The 22,769-nt window shown below is 35.4% G+C and overlaps 1 protein-coding gene across 1 annotated transcript; it reads left to right on the forward strand.

The window, feature by feature from the left end:
- The first annotated feature begins 1,428 nt into the window (after positions 1-1,428).
- Positions 1,429-21,566, forward strand: SRP72 (signal recognition particle 72). The gene is made up of 19 exons (XM_032213525.1): positions 1,429-1,598; positions 2,904-3,024; positions 5,846-5,969; positions 6,744-6,887; positions 8,585-8,696; positions 9,454-9,485; positions 10,159-10,283; positions 10,375-10,432; positions 10,608-10,739; positions 11,802-11,930; positions 12,816-12,888; positions 13,657-13,721; positions 14,377-14,472; positions 15,537-15,640; positions 17,237-17,314; positions 17,518-17,655; positions 17,880-17,917; positions 18,502-18,661; positions 21,291-21,566. Exons 1-19 carry the CDS (start codon positions 1,466-1,468, stop codon positions 21,469-21,471), a joined length of 2,043 nt encoding a protein of 680 aa, XP_032069416.1. The 5' UTR covers positions 1,429-1,465; the 3' UTR covers positions 21,472-21,566.
- Positions 21,567-22,769: the final 1,203 nt, after the last annotated feature.

The following is a 22,769-nucleotide window of genomic DNA, read 5'->3' on the forward strand; positions in this document are numbered from 1 at the left end:
TTTTTTTAAAAAAACAAACCCTAATGTTCGACAATGCAGTATCTTTGGGAGCATGGATTCTATTAGTTAAATATCCAACTTGCTGCCTAAAATTCTCCCCAAGTGGAGAAAACTAAGTGGATGGCCCTACATTTTCTATTACTAACTACTAATTTCCAGGAACTCAATAAAATATAAATTTTTAATGCACTTGGGAACTTGGTCTTCTTGGATGAGAAGCCCCTTACACACTGTAGAAAACCAGTTGTTGCTTGAGTTATTTGGGACTAATGACAGGATAATAATTATAGTACTAATCTATTGGACTGACCCCAAATTGGAATCAAGTTTGAAATGGACTCTATTATAATGAATACTAAGAAGATAACATCAAATATCTAAAATAATTAGAGGTCAGAATGGTTTACAAAGTGTGCTTTGTTCTCTGCCACAGCTTTGCAACTAGTGTTCTGCAAAAACATCATTAGACTGCAGATTCCAGTTGTTAAGGAGATTTTTTTTTCTTTTTTGGAAAATGCAATGTGGATCCTGCAATTTAGGTTTAAAAAAGAGATTACAGCTGGTGATGATGTGTTATATGTTTTTCTAATTTCTTTCATCCCATGAAAATGTGATGACCAAATTCTGAAGGGCTGGGAAATTCATTTGGCTTTATTCCTTCATTTTGTTTATTATGGTAACATAGCAGTAGGAGAATACAACTACATAGGTCTGTTGTCTTGAAATTAATTAAGTTTATTTTGTTATTTCAGTGTTGGAGGAAAAAAACCCTGCATGTTTATATAGAATTTGATTTTTTTAGAAGATAAAAACTAATACAAACTAAGAAAAACAAACCAAAGAGAAAGTTAAAAGTGCAAGGAACAAAAAGTAAAAGAAAAGAAAACAAAGAAAAAAGGGGGAAGAGACAAAGATGTAGTTTCTGATCTTTACAGTAATCCAAGTATAAATCTAGCTCTTAGTCTTTGGCTACAAGTATAAAAGCCCGTTTTAAACAATTCTATTAGATCTTCTATATTCATATTTTTGCTAACATCTCCGTCTTCTCTCATTTACTCTTGAAACCTGCTAATGCACTAATTATTTTAGTTTTCTCATTAATGTTTCAATTCCCTTTAAAGGATCTTCCAGGAGCAAAACTTTCAAGGTTTAAGTTATACTAACACGTTCAAAGTTTTCCAGATTAGGGTGGGCCAAAAACTAAAAACCCCGTGACCAAAAATATTCAGAAAATTTTCGAGGCGGAAGACCTCTCGACAGTCAAAAAGCCAACTTGTCGCCACCTAGCGCCGCACCCCCCCCCCCCCCCGCTGGGCACGCTTGCGCCCTAGAGAAATCGCGAAGCACCATAGAGAGCATTACACGACAACAGAACACGGGTCTCGATTTACTTCCGGTATCAAGGGGGCATGTTCAGCTGTTTCCTCTGCTCGTATAGTTCAGTTACTTCTCTACCTCTGTCAAGATGGCGGCGGGCGCGGGGAGCGGAAGTGGCTCCGGCGCGGCTGGAGCTGCCTCGGTAGCCTCGCTCTGGAGCGAAGTGAATCGCTGCGGCCAGAATGGGGACTTCGGGCGCGCGCTGAAGTCCGTCAATAAAAGTGAGCAAGTGTTGCCGCCCTACCGGCGTATTATTCTCTATTCTTTTGAGACGGAGTGCGGGGAGGGGGGTCAGTGTGGACCGGCAACCCTACGTTGTAGACAATTGCAGGAGCACAAGTGACGATGCATTTGTCTTCAGTGGAGTTCTTCCGACTTTGCGAGGCAGATTGCTACCTGCCTTGCCCCTGCCGTAGGTAGAGCAGCGGCAAAGGAGTAACAGCTGATCTTGCCTGAGGTGAAATTCAACTGGAGCTTGTTATTCTGGAGTGCTGCGCTTCTCTATTAAAGATACAATGTATCTGTTTTCACGCTGATCTCGCCATGAAAGGGGGAAAAACTCGCCTCTGAGAATGGTTGCTGGCTACTTTGCTTTGGCCTTAGCCGATTAATGTGCCTTTTTGCCCCAAGATCTGTGATATAGGAATGGTAGTAAAGCCGGTGTTTACTTTCTGCGACTCTGTAAAAAATAGTGTGACAGAATGACAACTACTACTCAAAAATATTTTATAATAAGTATATAGCCTTTAATGGAGTTAAACAAGCTTCCGAAAGTGTTGTTACTGTAAAGCTTCAACAGAAATGCTTCATTTCTATTAACATGCTCTGCAAAATATCCATTTCATGAGCAAACCCTTTTCTATATGTTCATCTCAAGCGAGCTCTGATGGCTTTTAACAGCTGTGTGACAGGTAGGAATTCATTACACGCCTTTCTAGTCACTGTATTAAAAAGTGCTTCCTTTGCTGAATGGCCCCTTGTTATATAGTTTTTAAAAGTATAGGGAAAATGGAAAGTTAACAGCCTTTCATGGAAAAAGCACCTGTACTTACTATAACAAGCTGGCCTTCCTCACAATTGTCCTAAACAGCCATACCTTTTTAATGTTTCCAGGCACAGCTTAACTGTAATTAGGCAAAAGAAAAATTAACTAATATTTATGATGATCCCATTCCCTAGTAGTATTAGCATATTATTTGTCTCCTTTATCATACTATGTGAATTTAAAACTCAGTTCCATTTTAAATTATTTGGAGAAAATTGAGATAGACATCCTTTCAATTAGATACAGTAGTTCAGGAAAGACAGTAATTATGTTAGTGATTTTAGTCCAATATGGAAACCTTCCACCAAATAATTCACTCTCCAAAAATAAAATTGACATGCACATGAGCATATATTCTTCAAAATGTTCAGTTTATAAATCCAGCTAAGTTTTCAAAATCAGAGATATGAATAGGTAACAGGTGCAAACCATTTTTAGTATATATTCATTCTGTAGCTTAATGCATTGAATTTGCTTCTAGTACTACAAATCAGTAAGGATGATGTGACTGCTTTACACTGCAAAGTGGTATGTCTTATACAAAATGGAAGCTTTAAAGAAGCCTTGAGTGTGATTCACACCCATGTCAAAGTATTAACTAGGTAAGTATTATTAAATATTATTAGACAGACTATCTCTGCTATGTTTTCTGTATTTTTTGAAATATGAAAAATTACATAGATGTGTAAAAGTAAAACACATTTATAGAAAACATAGGGATGCACTTAATTCAAAACACATTTGAAGGAAGTTTTTCAGAACTCATACAATTACTATACCTCTGATACTTATTAAAGCAACCCAGTCTTTCTCAGTTTTGTGAGCCTGAAAAAAAGAAATGGCTGCCTTAATAAGTCCACTGATGAGATTGTTGGAGCAGTCATGTCTTTTCAGGTGTGCTCATTAATTATCAATGCATAGAGAGCTGTATTCTCTTACAGTGGGGCAAAAAAGTATTTAATCAGCCACCAATTGTGCAAGTTCTCCCACTTAAAAAGATGAGAGAGGCCTGTAATTGACATCATAGGTAGACCTCAACTATGAGAGACAAAATGAGAAAACAAATCCAGACAATCACATTGTCTGATTTGGAAAGAATTTTTTTGCAAATTATGGTGGAAAATAAGTATTTGGTCAATATCAAAAGTTCATCTCAATACTTTGTTATATATCCTTTGTTGGCAATGACAGAGGTCAAACGTTTTCTGTAAGTCTTCACAAGGTTGGCACACACTGTTGCTGGTATGTTGTCCCATTCCTCCATGCAGATCTTCTCTAGAGCAATGATGTTTGGGGCTGTCGCTGGGCAACATGGACTTTCAACTCCCTCCAAAGGTTTTCTATGGGGTTGAGATCTGGAGACTGGCTAGGCCACTCCAGGACCTTGAAATACTTCTTACGAAGCCATTCCTTCATTGCCCGGGCGGTGTTTTTGGGATCATTGTCCTGCTGAAAGACCCAGCCACGTTTCATCTTCAATGCCCTTGCTGATGGAAGGAGGTTTGCACTCAAAATCTCACGATACATGGCCCCATTCATTCTTTCCTGTGTACACGGATCAGTCGTCCTGGTCCCTTTGCAGAGAAACAGTCCCAAAGCATGAATTTGCCACCCCCGTGCTTCACAGTAGGTATGGTGTTCTTTGGATGCAACTCAGCATTCTCTCTCCTCCAAACACTACGAGTTGTGTTTCTACCAAACAGTTCTACTTTGGTTTCATCTGACCATATGACATTCTCCCAATCCTCTTCTGGATCATCCAAATGCTCTCTAGCAAACTTCAGATGGGCCCGGACATGTACTGGCTTAAGCAGGAGGACATGTGTGGCACTGCAGGATCTGAGTCCCTGGCGGCGTAGTGTGTTACTGATGGTAGTTTTTGTTACATTGGTCCCAGCTCTCTGCAGGTCATTCACTAGGTCCCCCCCGTGTAGTTCTGGGATTTTTGCTCACCATTCTTGTGATCATTTTGACCGCACAGGGTGAGATCTTGCGTGGAGCCCCAGATCGAGGGAGATTATCAGTAGTCTTGTATGTCTTCCATTTTCTAATTATTGCTCCCACAGTTGATTTCTTCACTCCAGGCTGCTTGCAGATTCAGTCTTCCCAGCCTGGTGCAGGTCTACAATTTTGTTTCTGGTGTCCTTCGACAGCTCTTTAGTCTTCACCATAGTGGAGTTTGGAGTGTGACTGTTTGAGGTTGTGGACAGGTGTCGTTTATACAGCTAACAAGTTCAAACAGGTGCTATTAATACAGGCAATGAGTGGAGGACAGAGGAGCCTCTTAAAGAAGAAGTTACAGGACCGTGAGAGCCAAAAATCTTGCTTGTTTGTAGGTGACCAAATACTTATTTTTTTACCATAATTTGCAAAAAAATTCTTTCCAAATCAGACAATATGATTGTCTGGATTTGTTTTCTCATTTTGTCTCTCATAGTTGAGGTCTACCTATGATGTCAATTACAGGCCTCTCTCATCTTTTTAAATGGGAGAACTTGCACAATTGGTGGCTGACTAAATACTTTTTTGCCCCACTGTATAATATAAGGTGACTCAGAATGCAGCTACAACTATATATGCTGATATATATTATCCCTCCTGAACTTGATATTGAATTGAAGTAAATCTGCTCATATAAAATGATTTTAGAATATTAGTATCCAATTAGTAAGTCTGCTAAATATTCCAGAATTTCAGCTTCATAAATACATAAGTGTCCGTGGAGACAGAAATAATATTATTCTCTATGCCTTTTGTTTGTTTCTGCCATTGGTATAGCATGCATTGTTTTAGGTATTTTTTGCTATTACTTCCATGGTAATCCCTTTTCCCCAACCTGTAGATTTGTTAAAGACCAGATATAGTAATAGAAGTCTTAGGAATGATGAACTCATTCTCTTAAATCCTTTATTTTGTAGTTTAACAAATGTCAGTTATCCATTAGGGGTTAGGTTAGAAGGTAAATGCTAAACCTTAGCTGTGTTACAGATGCACCTGAGTTAGTCTCGGAACTGGCAGTTTTATCTATTCATTAAACCTCTGCTAACATCCTTTGCAAGGTTTTTATGCTTATATTTACTCTTCACGGGAAACAGCTGGGTTTTCTTAACTTTTAAATACTTACAGTGCATTAAATTCCAGTATGTTGTGATCATATTTCATTACATTAATATCCTCAACATAGAATATAGGTTCAGATGTGAATTGCATCAATTATAATTAATCAATTATTATTACATGCTGCAACTTTGAGCAGTTCCATAATATGTTTCTAGAATTTAAACTTTATTCTCCATTGTACAGTGTAAGAAAGTAACCTCTCCCATAGGTAAAATGTTAAGCTACATACTAATATAATATATCAATGTTTTGAGAAAAATGAATAGTGAGAAATAACCTCCGTATTTCATTTATATGTTGCAGTGACTTGATAGCTTTTGAGAAGGCTTATTGTGAATACAGGTTGAACAGAATTGAAAATGCTCTGAAGACCATTCAGGGAGCCAGCCACCAGACAAACAAACTAAAGGAGCTCTATGGACAAGTGGTAATTACTCCTTTGTTTCAAATGCAAAGTCCTCCTGTTGGTCTAGTGTACATTTAATGATTATGCAAGTAAAAAAACTGGAGGTCAACCATTACTGCCCCAAATGTAGCATTAATTATGAAATAACTTGATATTACATTTCCTTCTATCATATTAAAGTGTAAACTAAAAATATTGTTGGACATTATGTGTCCAGGGCTCAGGTCTGAGGCCCCGAGGGTATGAAAGAACCTGTCTCCTGGTTATGTGGATGGTCGTTTTTCTCAGTTACTACATATTTTAATTTTTGTACATATATTTGTTTATTGTTTTTATTTTTATTATTATCCATTGTTTAGTGTACACAATTTTACAGAAAACCTTTTCCACAAAAAGTATTTTGTTTTTTTCCACAAAACAGTTTTTTATATCCAAGTGTTTAAATATTGTGAATATCATTATGACTGTGTGATTATTTTTTTTAACTTCACACTTTTATACACTGTAGATTCTTTCAACTATAGAGGAAAGAGCAACATTTTACACTTCTGTGTAGGTTGTGAATTGAGGGCAGATAAAAATATAGCTGCTACTGGTTAGAAGTATCCTGACTCAGATTGAGGAACCAGCTTTGTCCGAAAACTTGTAGAAGCTTTCTCTGTTGTTTTTTGGAATTGCTAAAATGTGATGCTAAATAAAATGAACTGCAGTAACTGTATGTTTATCCAGGGATTTGATTTTATACATGTTTATTCTGTATCTGATTTACCAAGTTATTATTTTTTTTCTTTTCAGTTGTACAGATTAGAGCGTTATGATGACTGCTTGGCTGTGTATCGGGATCTTATCCGTAATTCACAGGATGACTATGAAGAAGAACGGAAAACCAATCTTTCTGCAGTAGTTGCTGCACAGAGCACCTGGGAGAAAGTGGTGCCAGTAAGTAAGTTTATAGTAACAATATATAGAATATGTGAATCATTCCTTTCACACCTCAGTTCTGTCACTCTGCCATAGATTAATTATTCACCAGCATTGTTATAAAATGACTAATGAGAATGGAGAGATTAAGAATTGTTCCTGAGCCATAGACTTATGCAACTGCTTTTTCATCAGCTCTAACTTGGCAGCAAAATTAAAAGAAAGCAAAAAAGAAAAAGAAAAAAGTTCATCAACACATCCTTTTGCTGTGTGAAAGTGTCAAGTCTCTATAGTACCCTAAGGGGTAGCAGGATTTTCCCCTCAACTGTGGCATCCATGGATCTCAGTTCTCTATAGCCAAAAGGGAGCAGCAAATACAGCGAAGACCAAAGTATCTACAGTAGTAGCGAACAAGTTGTACATCTTGTACATCTTCTCTCTTGCCCGAGAGAATTGTACATTGGCAAATTATAGTCATCTGTGACCCAACAATAATGCTGCCTTTCCGAATCAGTAGAAGGTAGAGAATCTTAGTTATAGAATCCAGTGATGAAACAAGAGTTTTACTAGGTATGCACTCTGAAAATAAGGATTGCAGTCTTTTTCTACTTTCAAGATATGAGCATATGTTTTAAGCATTGCATTGATTTTTCATATCGTATTTCATACTCTGCCTTCTTTTAGATAGGAAGCAGAGAAGTAGAGTTTGGGAGTTATTAATTTAATTTAATCAATTCTAGCTTTAACAACGCAAGTACCCCTCCAATAGTCAAGCAAAGAACTAAGGCAAGTGTCCTTTAGCATGCCACCGTTATCTGTTAAGCAGGCACACAAGTTGAGAAATTGCACCATAGCTGGAAAGATACTGTGCTAGAGAGGTAACATCTTTTGATGGTGCTGAAGAAAGATAGAGATTGGAGAGCCACCCAGACCCTGAGGCCTCAAAATATATTTGCCACACATTGAAGTTTACAATGGACATATTAATAGAAGTCTTCCTATGGATAATTTCCTAGGTTTTGGTGGATATGACAGAGACCTATCAAACATCACAGAGGCCCATCACACACTTCTCCCTTATCAGAGGTCTCTCAGGTTTGGATCCAATAATGATCAATTTTAGTTGAGAAAGTTGTCCTTCAATCTGATATCAGTAGCAAAAATATTCATTGAGGTGAGGGTGGGACTTACAAGTCATTTAGGATGCTTATATGTGCTTGCTATGACAAGTTGTTTCAAATCCATATCCCTATTTATTTATTTAGCGAATGGCATATAAGTATAATCTTTATTGTCATTATACTTAAATACAACAAAATTGGTTTTAACCTCACTGGTGCAAAATTATTATGGTCTCATAAACTGTCCATATGACTCCAAGGTTGAGGTCCTTAGACCCTTAAGTGCATTATGCTAACTGTTAGACATTGTCCATTTAACTTACCAGTTATAATTTGGTTGTAACAAGAGGATGTACAATAATCACTGTTAGCTTAAGTATGTTCATGCAACTGAAGGGAAGATTTTTTCCTCCATGAGATAGGAAGAAGTACTGTCCTCTAGCTCTACATGTAGATTTCACCCTTTCCTTCAGATGATCAAAAAGGTAAATTTTGAAACTACCCATTCATATTGGAATAGTTTAAATAAACAAGCAGATGCTATTTAAACTTACTCAAACTAAATTTCTTCTTAATTAATTTTGCTCTGCTCAGGAAGACCTGGGCCTTCAGGAAGCTACCTATGAACTGTGTTACAATGCTGCCTGTGCTTTGATTGGACAAGGCAGGATGAACGAGGCAATGAAAATGCTGCAGAAAGCTGAAGGTAATGAGTAGTAAATTTAATTCCCTTCCATATTTAGAAAAAAATATTTCCCCTGGATTTTGTGTTTATAAGCAGTGGTATTCAATTTTTTTAGAACAATAAATCTGAAAAAGTACATTAAAAAGATCATTCATTCGTATGTCCTCAGTTCATTGCTTGATCCATCTGCCTAGTTAGATGGTAGTAAATAACCAGACTCAAAAACAGATTGAAACCTGAGTAATATCTTGGTGGACAAAACTAGGAAATTACAGAACTTCACTAGGTGTTTTAATGTACTTGTTAGAGCCACTTATATACACACACCATATCCAGGGCAAACTCGTAATTGGGCAGAGACTAATGATACCACCTTTCACAGCCCAGTACTCACAAATGTTTTCTCATATAATTCAATTTTGGAGGCTAATGCGTTGAATGTTCATGCTGATGCTGCTATATTGCTGGTGGAGACCGATGCATACAATGAGCTCCAGCTTGGGGAAATAATCATGGCTCATCAGGAGTGAACTGCATTCTAATGTTTATAGATGGTTTGCTTTCTGATTAGTTCTTCATTCTTGTCCCTAGAATCACTGCAAAAACAGCAGTAATCTAAACACTTTAAATGTAGCTCTATTTCTTATAAATCTTGAAACCCGAATGTTTCTGTTGGGGGAGGCGTAACTTTTTGACTTGCTAACATTCTGTCACTGCCTCGATGTTTGATTTGTGGTTTTGTATCTTCCAAAATTAATTTGTTACATTTTCCCTATAGATTTGTGTCGCCAGTCTCTCTCTGAAGACTCAGTAAGTGTTTCAGTTCAATTGAACAATATATTTTTGTGTCAAATATGTTTAGCTGGTTGTAGCTGATATTTGCTATCCAAAGGTTTATTAAATTGGGGAAAGTCATTTGTGTTTTGTATTTCATAACATTTTAATGTTGTTTTTATATATTTTGTACTTATTCTGAATTTTAATTTAGAATTATAAACCACCTCAAAATGTGGGCTGAAATATAATAAATAAACAGATAAGCAATTTATAAGAATCATTTCTCAGAGATTCTGAAACAGCACTCTTTCTATGAGCCTTTAAGTAACATCGTATCTTTTTTTCTAACTCCTTCACTAAAATGTAGTAGTGAAAATCTAGCTATAGACTTGTTAGCAAGGTCTTTAAAAGATAAATAGTAAAATTGCTAAGTTTCATTGTTTTTTAAAAGTTTTAAATACTTGCAGTTACTGATTTGTAGCAAAATATATTTATTGTGTTTGTAATTTAATCTAATGGGGTTCTGTTATCATAAATCATGTGCCATATTATTTGTTTTAGGATGTTTATTGATTTCTTAAAAGCATTTAAAAGTTTAAAATACTTGCAGTTACTGATTTGTAGCAAAATATATTTATTGTGTTTGTAATTTAAACTAATAGGATTCAGTTATCATAAATCATGTGTGTCATATTATTTGTTTTAGGATGTGACTGAAGAAGATGTTGAGGCAGAATTGGCCATTATTCATGGTCAAATGGCTTATATTTTGCAACTCCAAGGTCATACAGAGGAAGCACTACAACTTTACAATCAGATAATCAAACTAAAGTAAGTAGTTGTCAGTGTATGTTTTGATAGTGCTTTTAACACTTTTAAAAAATGTCATACTTTCAAAAGTGGATGTATTCTATTTTTACAGACCCACAGATGTAGGATTGCTTGCTGTCATTGCCAATAACATCATCACTATTAACAAGGTATAGAATATTTGCCACAATTCCTGAGAAGTCTTTGTAATATGGTACTGTTTTGAATTACATTATATTTTTGTAAAGCTCCGCCTTCTGCTTGCAAAGCAGTAGATGAACAGATTGTCATAAGGCGCTTATGAAATACCACATTTATGTTAATTCCATTCTACACCTTTCACAGGACCAAAATGTCTTTGATTCAAAGAAAAAAGTTAAACTGACCAATGCTGAAGGTGTTGAACATAAACTGTCCAAGAAACAACTCCAAGCAATAGAATTCAATAAAGCTTTGTTGGCCATGTATACTAATCAGGTAATGTAGATTTTGTACCAGTTTAAGTGGATTGATTAAGACAAGGCATCAGATTAGAACTCAGAAGCCTGAATTCTAGTCCTGCCTTGGATACAAAGCCAGGGTGAGTCAGTCTGTCTCAATCTTGGGAAGGAAGCAGTGGCAAATCATTTCTGAAATCTTGCCAAGAAAACCTCAGGGGCTCATCCAGGCAAACACAAGGAGTCAACTCATTTATTATGTCACATGGCTCCGAAATACACAGCTTAAAAATATGTGACTTCCTCACATAAGAAAGTAAACATCCATGCATATAAGAATCCTAACTTGCTAAAGAAAGAGTAGATCAACAATTTCCTAAAAAGCAGAGAGCTTATGTTAGAAGGAAGTTTGTGATACAAGAGTCCTGTCTCTAAAGAATTATGTTCTCAGTGGCTTTTCTTTCTCCAAAAAAGCTTTGTAAAATCTACCATACAATTGTTGCACTGTCCTAGGCTCATATGATCACCATTTGTAGTCTTCTCAGCTGGCTTCCAACAAGCAAAGTCAATGGGGAATGTCAAATTTGCTTAAGAACTGCATGATTCACTTAATAACTGCAGTAATTTGCTTAACAACTATGGCAAAAAGGTGATAAAATGGGTCAAAACTCCCTTAACAACTCCATGTATACTATTTTGGAAAATTACAATAGCAATAGCACTTAAACTTATATACTGCCCCATAGCACTTTACAGCACTCTCTGGGCAATGTCAGCATATTGCCCCCAACAATTTGGATTCTCATTTTACCAACCTCAGAAGGATGGAAGGCTGAGTGAACCTTGAGCTGGTCAAAATCGAACTCCAGATTGTGGGCAGTGTTAGTCTGTAATCTAACTACTGTGGTGTCTACATAGGTTCTTTATTATAATTCCTACACATATATTATATTCTCTTTTGAGAAATGTTGGGCAAAGTCACTACAAACTGGATATCCTGTTAATGTAGTATTCAAGATGTTTATTTGTTACATATATGTCTAGCCTTCTTTCTTTTGAATTGGTTTTCTGAACGTGACAATTTTTTAATCTTACCTCTTAGGCAGATCAGTGCCGCAAACTGGCATCAGGTTTACAGTCGCAAAGCCCTGAACACCTCCTTCCTGTTTTAATCCATGCAGCTCAGTTGTGTCGAGAGAAACAACATACTAAGGCAATAGAGCTCCTACAGGTATAGTTGGCTACTAGAAAAAAAAAACAATAAATTTCCTGCAGGGGGACAAATCAACATTCTGATACAATTTTCCCCAATGGTTTCCTTTTAAAGATTCTTTTATTTTGATATTTCTGTATATCACTGAAAATCATTTCATTCTCTAATAATCATGGCCCATGGTAAACTGTTAGTACTAACTGTATTTGTAGTCTTATTTCCGATAGAGGTTAAAAATAATCAATATAGATGTAATGCTGTTAAATTCCTAATAGAGGTCTATAGCAACCAACATCTTTCTCCGATACTTGCTCCGATAACATTAGTAGAAATATTATACTGCACTACAGCGGCTAAACTTCTAAGAGAAAATTAGTATATCTGGATTTTTTTAAAAAGCTTGCAGCATAGGCAATAAAGGAAGACATGATGATTCATAACATTACTTCTGGTATAGAAAATAGAGATAAGTGTTCCTCATTTCCAACATTTAAATTTTGAGGGACGTTCAAAGCCTATAAAAAGAAGGTCTTTTTATATAGGTCATAGTTAAGCTATCATTAATTCTATAAAGACTTTGCTCTCGTGGCTATTAAGCTTTGCAATCTCCAAGATCATAGGCTACATGTCTTGGATATTGCTGCTAGGAGAAACAGTGGAATTATGAATCAACCTCTGTGCTTCTGATTGGCCAAATGCTTCACTAAGTGACCAATCAGCTTGATTCAGCAGAACTACTTTCTTAGGCTTTTACAATTAGACTAGTCTTTGCATATTCACATCTAAGAGTTTATTACTGGGAGGTAAATATTCCCCTATGTCATAGTCACTCAAAATAAAGTTCCTATTTTGAAACAAAGAAACTCTGATTTGAATTCTTTCTTTTTTCTTTTTGCCCTGAAGGAGTTTGCAGATCAACATCCTGAGAAAGCATCTGAGATTAAATTGACCATGGCACAATTAAAAGTTGCTCAAGGTACTCTGCCCCCACTCCCCAATTCTTTAAAGAACTTTCATATGCTTACAGTAGCACTGTTACAGTCATATGTTGTGTTTTTGTGTTCAATTATTATTTCTGTGGAACATATTGCTGTTTTCTTGTAAGAATAGCATTAGAAGAAAATAGTTAATTGAGCATCAGTTGTTGGGAGACACTTAAGACAGGAATTGCTTCTTTTGTGCTTAAGGGTCAGATGAATTCTTTGCTTTATAGAAATATTATAATTTTAATATCATTTATGGTTGTGCATTTTTTAATATTTTGTATGGTTGGTTTTGATTTTCAAAGGAATTATATAAATAATGCTGTGACCAGAGTGACATATAAATTTGATAAATAAATAAAAACTTAACTGTGATGAATCGCATTTGTATTCCGTCATCTCTTGTGCTTCTAAGATTTCAGGCATTTCCTATATGTTTGTAAGGATATTTTTGTATTCATTAGAGGCAGAAGCCTTCTAAATTTTTCTATTAACTCTTGTCTGCTTAAATAACAACCAACATTCCGACAATGCTGGCTTATGCAATATTGTATGTCTGCAAGCCACCTGGAGTCGCTTCTAGCAAGATTGGCAGCACACCGGTTTAATAATAAATAATTAAATATTGTGGTACACCAGTAGCTCTAACTGAAGATTTGTTTGGTGTTGCCCTCTTTCTTCTTATTTAGATGGTAAATTTAATGTCCAATAAAAGACAGGATAAGAATATTGACAATTATGTCATTTGTTCTCTATCAAAGGCAGTGTCACGAAAGCATGCATCATCCTAAGGAGCATAGATGAGCTAAGGCATAAACCTGGCATGGTGAGTTATAGATATAATTCAGCATATATGAACGTAGTTATAAATTCCATGATAAAACAAATTCAAAATTTGCTTTGGGAGTCATTCTAGCACAACTGACAACTAACTTGTACAAGCAGTGACATTGAGAATCACGACCAGTGTATTGTATTATAAAGGAAGTTTGTGATACACACACACACACATGGTCAGGATGCCTCTTTAGTTATGCATAAGAACAAGAGTTGCAGCCAATGCAATAATAGCAATAATAAGTAATAGAAATATGCAATTTCAGTAAAAATTTTGATTACAATAATTCTTGTGCTGGACATTTTATAGCAGTCTACTCCCAAAGGCCTTCTGGATTAGGTTTTTATGAGCTTCTGGAAGGCCAAAAGAATAGGGCTATTCCTTCCTTGGTATATTATTGGCAAGAAAAACTTTTTTGTTTATAAAATTTGTATCATTTAGTTGTTTGATTTTATTTTAGTTCTGAAAGATATTTTATTTCTTGAGTAGTGATTCAATTACTCTTGATTCTATTCATTTTACACACAATTTATGCAGTGAAAAGGTTACAATTAAAACACAATGATAGTCTTTGTTTCAGCATTTATTACTTAAATAAATGTTCTCTTTCTGCTATCGCCTATCCATTCCTGAATGGCTATAGATATCAGCATTGGTGACAATGTATAGCCATGAAGAAGATATTGACAGTGCAATAGAAGTCTTGGCACAAGCCATTGAATGGTATCAAGAATTCCAGGTAAGTTATAGAATGTAGATGTGATTCAAGAGATAAGGTAGTAATGTATATTTATAGGAGTGAAGATCTTGCTTTTGAATTAAATGCCATTTTCTCTAGAATAGTAAGCACCCAGGTGTTTATTTTCTTAAAAGATTGCTGTGATTTCTTAAGCAACTCTGGGTGGCTTACAATTATCATAAAAATCAATAAAAACAACAATAAAAACAATAAACAAAACCCTCCACATTTGAATAGTTTCTTTCCTCCTTTCAAAAAAATCTGCAATGCCATGGTTATTCCATTAGGTTTTGGGGCAGGTTGAATATAATGTATGATTTAGAAAATTCAGAGAAACAGCAGAATAATCTATTGAAGAAGTGCAGATAGAAATAAGCAGTAGTTCTTTATTTTGCATAAAGTATGCCTCCAATTATAATTAATAATAACAACATATCCCCCAGTTATCAGATAACTGAGACATTCTATGGCCTGTAATTATGCATTATCCCCATCTCAATGGATTACTCTTGTTAGGTGTTAAAATAATTCCACAACAATAAGTGGTTTTTTTTATAGCTGTAGCTTTGTTGATTTGGGACAGAATTGGTAAGGAACAGAAATGTGTATTCAGGGAAAAGATTATTGATAATTGGGAAGTACTGAAATCAATGTACTATTTTTTTAAAAAAATTAAAAACTATATCATCTAGCTTAGCCATTACTACTTGCCTACTTATAAATTATTTCTTGAACTTCAATATTAAAAAACTTGAGTTTCAAAGGCATAAATTTTCTCAGTGTTCTATAGGATACTGTACTACAATAAATATCTATGTATAACAAAAATTATATATCATTTGTAAATTCTTGCCAACTTATACTTCTAATAAAAAGTTAAATATAAAAATAACCGAAGAAGATTATACATGAGCTTCAAATCGGGATATAGATTTGCTACTCAGATTGATAAATAATTGACTTTGGAGGCCCCTAACGTTCTGAAAGCCCAGAGCAGGCATCATCTCACACCAGCATATTAGTTGCTTTCAAATTAATTGTAAACAAATACTGTATTTTTTCAGCCCAAGTCTCCGATACTTTTGTCACTAATAAGAGAAGCTGCTAACTTCAAGCTAAAGCATGGCCGAAAGAAGGAAGCCATCAGTGACCTTGAGGAACTGTGGAAGTAAGTCTGTCTGAGAACCCCTAAAAAATGAGGCTTACCAGGAAGTGAGAAAGACATTCACAAGTATGCTCCTGAGCAAATATATTAAAAATAACATACACTTAAGTATGTTAAATCCAAACATGGTAGTAATTAAAGCATGGATAAAAATTAAACATGGTCTAGTTTCACAGTTCATAACTTTGAGACAGATGGATAAAAATAATGATTCTCCTCACATTTCAGCCAGGCTAGAAGTATTTTGAGACATTGTTCAGGAAACAAAGCTCAAGGGTCCCTTGGTAAATATTGAAAGAAAAATTCACTACAAATATGGGTTTAACCTGTGTGTTTATTAATAGGCTTTAAAAAGCAATTTTTAAAGCAATCAAATATATAACCTGTTAGCCAACATTCAGATAAAGTTTCATTGCTTTTGATGTTTCATGATCCAAATTCCACACTTTTCCTCTTCCCCAAGAGCAATTTCATTCTTTTGTTAGAGAAGATTGTCTTTTCAGTTAAATACAAAGTCCCATGGCTCCTTGCCTCTATCTTTATCTTGGTAGTTCAGTGGATATTCTATTGAATTTAAAATTGAAACATTATTCCTTACATTATTCATTAGATTTTTTAAATTGTTCTTGGACTAAACATTTATGAATAAGCAAACTTATAATCTTCCTCTTAGAGAACATATTAGCTACCCTGTGATTCTTTCTAGTTTGCAAGCATTTGATGTATAAAATCTGACTTAGGGTACTGCCACTGCACTAAGTGCTCTCTAATAAAAATAGATTTTTGGATGCAATTTAGATTTTTTACCTTACTATTTTTGTATACAGTGGTCATGTTTTGTTACATTAACGGATCTGATGTTGTTTAGAGAAATTACTATAGATCTTTGTAATAATCCTGTGAAGCTGGTCGCTGTTGAAGTATTTTGGCAGATTTGGTAGAGCAAAGGCAGCACTTTCCACAGTAGTCGGTGGTTTTAAATCTGAGTCAATATTCAACCTCAGTTAATTCAAGTATAGTGGTACTTCAGTACTCATTGTTAATTGGTTCTGGGAGGCACAACGAGTACCAAAAACAATATCACACAGGTTTTTCCCATAAGGAATAATGTAGTGAGTCATGAGGCAGTTGACACTGATAAGTTCTAGCTTGTGAATTGAGTACCAAACAAAGTATGAGTACTGGGACAAAGTTTTCATATCAAAATGCATTGACAACCAAATTTGATGAGTTTCAAAGCAGTTGAGTACCAAGGTACCACTGTATTATATTGACTTATCTCAAGGTTTTTTCTAGCTGTAGCTTGAATAAACTTATTCCATCCAGCAAAATCTTAGGTTTGTAGCCATGCTGATTCTTGGCCAAGTAAGTGAGGGTTGGGTTAATAAAACAATATATAAATCATCTCAATCCAACTGGATTTTCCTGTCTCTTTTCTGATATGGAGGTAGGTGACAAGCAACTGTGAGCTACAGCTATGCTTGAAGTAAGAAATAAAGAAATAGCACTGGGATACTTCATGGTTGCTAATATCCAGAAATAATTTATCTGCTGTTAGTGGAAAAGATATCTGATTAATTCAGCTCTTTATTTTCATAGACAAAATCCAGATGATGTCCATACCTTGGCTCAGCTGATTTCTGCCTACTCACTGGTTGATGCTGAGAAAGCCAAAGTGTATCCTTTCTATGAGATTGAGGAGATGAATCTACAGGCAGTGTTTGGTCATTCCATCAAGTAGACCTGTTTGCCACAGTAAACTTGTACATCAAGTTATTTTTTTAAATTCATCTTCATGTTGTTTGTTTCAATATTTAAATCATCCCCTTGCTTTTATTTATTTTATCTGTTGTTATCCCTAAACTCTTTCCTTGCAATAGTCTCAGCAAACATTTGCCTTCTTCAGACACAATGTCTTTGAAAGTAGATATAGAGGCACTGGAAAGCTCACATGGAGCAACATACATTCGGAAAAAAGGCGGGAAACCCACAACTGAAAATCAACAAAAAGAACAAGGGTAAAATAAGCTTTCTAAACTGATTATAAAATGAATTATAATGTCAAGCAAAGGGGATATGGAGAAGACCAGTTCCATAAACAAAACAAATATACTGGTTATACATTTCTTTCTTTCTCCCTTTGAAATTCTAAATCAAAGTCCTAAAATTTATCTTGGGCAACCATTAACTTCAAATCTTCTCATGCACTTCATTTCAAACATTTTCTTGCTTTTTTTTTTAGGCAAGGGGATGTTAAGAAAAAGAAGAAGAAAAAGAAGGGTGAGTGTCTTATTGTTACAGTACTAGCTTGTTGTAAAACATACATTTGGGGATTTGGTTATTAGGATCTAAACACTTCCCAGCTAAAAATAAAATTGAAAAATATAGATTTGATTTGATTTTATATTGCAGCATTAGCTGTAGCCTCTCTTACTAAATTATTATTTAGAAGGTAATACATTTCTAATATCTAATTGCTGGATGAAACAAAGAAGACCTGCTATCCTGCTTCCCAAAAGTAATTGTTTAGTCACAGCTGGATGCAAGATTAGATAGATTTTGGTAGTTTTTAATGCATCTTCTAAACTTCTAAAAAGACTGCCATGCTTGAAACAAATCCAATTTCCACAAGCCCGAGTTCCATCTTTGCATAGTATGCTATTTGTGGTGATATTGTATTACTGCAAAAAGGGACCTTAATAAAAGGCATATAGCTTACAATTAATATAAAAGTCAAAGTCCCATACATAAAACGTTTGGATTATATGAGTTTTGCAGTGGAATAAAATTTTGGGTTATATGAGTTTTGCAATGCAGCTATTCTTAAACATACAAATAATCATTATATTCCAAACACTATGTAGGAAAACCGCCGAAGAATCATGATCCTAAAATGACACCTGATCCTGAACGGTGGCTTCCAATGCGAGAACGCACTTACTATCGAGGGAGAAAGAAAGGCAAGAAGAAGGACCAAATTGGGAAAGGAACTCAGGGAGCAATGACAACAGCTTCCTCTGAATTGTGAGTAATTAGTTATCTAAACTTATGGATGTTAGTTTTGGGCCTAGTGCTGCCCAAGAACTAATACAGGTAGTCCTTAACTTACAAACATTCATTTAGTGACCATTCGAAGTTACAACAGCACTGAAAAAAGTGACTTATGTCCATTTTTTATAGTTATGGCCACTTGGCAACAGGAAGCCAGACTCAGCAACTATGTTACTAACTTAACTAACTTAACAACTGCAGTGATTCACTTAACAACTGTGGCAAGAAAGGTTGTACAACTGTTATGCTTAGCAGTGGAAATTTTGAGCTCAGTTGTGTTGTAAGTTGAGGATTACTTGTAAGAAGGATGAAAGGATAGATATTTCATGTTTGGAACAAAAGATGGTAATTTTTTGCTGTGATAAATAAGCACATTGACCAGGAATCCGAAATAATTTTATATTAGATATATATAGTTGCGTTTAGTTAACTTATAATTAATTATAGTATATACAATGAGTTGAGAAAAGGAAAGTTGGGTGAGCATTTTATGTTATAGACAAAGGGAAAAGTAAGTTATAAAACAACAATGTTCTGTTCTGAATTATGTCTTGAATTACTTTGTTTGCCTGCATAGGTTTACTACATGGCTACTTCTATACACAATATTCTTCTTATACCTTTTTGCAGATGTTCTCTTTTAAGTATTTTATCATTAATGCTGTCAAGAAATTGCTTTCTACTGTCTTTGGAAAAGCAGAATGTGGGGCACAGTGTTGCTGCTTAGTTAATTGACACATTGTGATCTGAAGTGCTCAGGAAGATGAGGTTGCCAGTTTAAAATCATTTAATATGGCTTCCTGTTTTGTCCCATAGTGAAGCAGATGAGGCTTTTCTAACTTTGGGTACAGGTAGTCCTGGACTGCCCATTTAGCAGTCTGAAAGTATGCAAATTTGAGTAGATAAATAGGAACCACTTTGGTGGGAAGGTAACAGGGTATCATGTACCTCGTCATATAGTTTTGCTGGCCACATGATCATGGAAATGTCTTTGGACAATGTTGGTGCTCTCGGGTAAGAAACAGAGATGAGCACCGCCCCCTAGAGTTGGAAAAGAACTGGTCAGGGGAAAACCTTTACATTCACATTTATTCACGGACTTAACACTTTTTGTTTAATGATGGTTCAAAGTTATGATGGCCTCAGAAAAAATGACTTGTAACCTGTCCTTAAAGTACAATTGTCATACAAACACCAGGGTCATGTGATTATAATTTAGGCAATTGGCAATTGCTTGCGGTTACAACTGTTACAGCAACTTGTGGTCACATGATTGCAATTTGTGACCTTCGTAGCTAGCCTCTGATAAGCCAATTCAATTGGGGAAGCCAGATTCACTTAACAATTGCATGATTTACATTAACAGATGATTCATTTAACAACCATGCTAAAAATGGTCATAAAGTTCGGTCTGATCATTAGATAATTTATTTATGACTACACTGACAGATATTCTGATCCCAATATGGTCATAAATTGAGGATTACCTGTATTGCCTTCTTAATATCTGAATAGGGAAGGCAAAGGACAAGTCTTATAGAATCCATTGCTCTCAAAGTATGAGCCTGCAAACAAAAGCGTGATGTGGCAAAAAATAGTATCTGAGAACATTCTCACTTTGTTCCAGTTCTTGAAGCCCAGCTTTCTATTCAAACATCCCCTTTAGTCCCATTTCTGCAGCTATTTCTGCCGTTTCCTGAGCAGTTCAGGCAGAAGTTGGAGAGAATGGAAGGTTGTAGTTCTATTTGGGGAAATAGTAATTTTATCTTTTACAGTTAGGGCATTCCATGGGAAATTTTTGCTTTTTAAAAGGCTTTGAAACGTTTTGTGGTAGCATCGAATGGTAGCATATCTCCATCTTTAGTCACCTCTAATCATGGGGCAAAAGCTGCTGCATTTGTTGGTTTTGAAACAAAGGATGTGTAATAAATTTGGCATACCAAGCAGCAAGCCATCACAACTATCTAGTTTACTTTCCCACTGCTTAGTGGACATTATTGGTCAACTATATATTGCTGTGTGTCTCTGAGATAAATTCTCTACAGCTTAATAACAAAATTGTTTACAAGTTCTTTGATTAGAGTTGGAACTCAGTACAGATTGTCAAAGATAGTAAGTTGTCAGATAACTTCTTGTAGATGGAAATTAATCCTTGGAAAATAGCCTTATATACTATTTAAATATTTGTCAACCTTACAGAGCTTTCTAGAGGAAGAAACCACTGCCATGTTGGTCTAAAACTTCTTTTATTACAATAGATTTAGTAACAAAATATTTCAAATCTGAATGTGCTTCCTCCTTATATTTTATCTTTGTATGGATTAGTGAGGGGGACTATCTGAAGTGTTTTCTCAAGTTACCATAGTTTCTGGGAAAGGACTCAGATCCCACTTGTCTGATTGTTGCCCTGGTAGCAGTTCTTCCAACTGTCCTCCAAAGCCATTTTCAGTGGCCTCTTCAGTTCTTTGCAAGCAAAAGTTAGAATTCATATGTAGTTTATCTGTCTTAAATATGTGAACACTGTAAATTTTTTGCATGTAATGTATTTTGGTCTGTTTGTAACTAAAAATCAACTTTATATTACTCTTTTTTTTTTTTGCAGGGATGCTAGTAAAACTGCTAGTAGCCCACCTACATCCCCACGGCCTGGCAGTATAACAGCTATTCCATCAGCATCAACAAGCAACATGATACCACCCAGGCACCAAAAGCCTCCTGGTGCAGCAGCAACAAAAAAGAAACAGCAACAGAAAAAAAAGAAAGGTGGAAAGGGAGGCTGGTGATCAGGACAAGCAGCTGAAATTGCTATATTTTTTTCTTGTTATGACAACTATGAACATAATAAAGGTCAAACAAAAACAAGGTGAATTTTTCAAAATTGTGTTTGGTCTCTAAATTTTTTTACAGAGAAAGCTTGTTTTTGTATTAGAATCTATTGTTGGGGGCATTATTTATTTTTGAATTAACTGAACATTTCAAGGAGACATTAAACCAAATGGGAACTGAATAGCAACGCTAAGAAGGAATTGAGTTCTGATTATTTTTTTTACTTGAAAATGTTTTAAAAATAATGTCTTTAGCTGATTTTTCCACATGTTGACTGGCTAGTAGCAACTAGCAGAGATTGCTAGATAGACTGTTTATGGCACTGAATGAAAAATAAAAAAGCCTGGAACTCCTACAGGTTCCATTCTTTTCTATGACTTGAGTTTTGTTCCAATTATATCTCTGACCTTCTTCAAGTTTAATTTCATTAAAATGCACTTAGAATAGCCTAACAAAACTTGTGTATTGATAATATAAGAGAATCAAAATTGAGCATAGATAACAAATGCTCAACATTTGACTCCAAAATGGAAAAAAAACCAGCTATAATACTGTCATTAAGCATTTTACTGCAGTAACATTTTAAAATGCTGTATCATGCTTTTGTATTTTATCCGTTTCTATATTCCCTAATTTTCCATTTATGGACTATTAAGAGAGTACAAGTCATCCTCGACTTATGACCACAATTGAGCCCAGAATTTATGTTGCTAAGTGAGAAATTTGTTAAGTGAGTTTTGCCCCATTCAATGACTTTTTTGCCACAATTGTTAAGTGAATCACTCTAGTTGTTAAGTTAGTAACATGGTTGTTAAGTGAATCTGGCTTCTCCATTGACTTTGCTTGTCAGAAAGTCGCAAAAGATGATCACATCACCCCGGGACACTGCAACTGTCACAAATATGAACCAGTTGTCCAATATCCAATGAAAATCACATGACCATTTGGATGTTGCGACTGTCATAAGTGTGAAAAATCGTCACTTTTTTGAGTACTGTTGTAACTTTGAATGGTCACTAAATGAACTGTTGTAAGTCAAGCACTACCTGTAGTTTAGTTATGATAAGGTACTCATCCAGTTTAAAACAATAAAGTGTAGCTCTTGGCAAGTTCCAAACAAAAAATGTAAAAAAAGGGGGGGGGGGGACAGGTTTTTAAGCAGCAATGCACCTTGCAATCGCGATGTCATAAGTAAACGAATGTTGCAGTAGTATTTAAACTTTTTTAAAATATCTAATTGGTAATGACTTTCTTA

The sequence above is a fragment of the Thamnophis elegans genome, chromosome 3 (assembly GCF_009769535.1).
Source record: "Thamnophis elegans isolate rThaEle1 chromosome 3, rThaEle1.pri, whole genome shotgun sequence".
Classification (NCBI taxonomy): Eukaryota; Metazoa; Chordata; class Lepidosauria; order Squamata; family Colubridae; genus Thamnophis; species Thamnophis elegans.

What these genes read in the sequence shown, in the direction of transcription:
- SRP72 (XM_032213525.1), top strand. Translation starts at nt 1,466, where the DNA reads ATGGCGGCGGGCGCGGGGAGCGGAAGTGGCTCCGGCGCGGCTGGAGCT. An exon ending in TAAGGCATAAACCTGGCATG is followed by an intron (nt 13,722 to 14,376) that starts GTGAGTTATAGA and finishes GAATGGCTATAG; the next exon opens with ATATCAGCATTGGTGACAAT. An exon ending in ACAACAGCTTCCTCTGAATT is followed by an intron (nt 18,662 to 21,290) that starts GTGAGTAATTAG and finishes TTTTTTTTGCAG; the next exon opens with GGATGCTAGTAAAACTGCTA.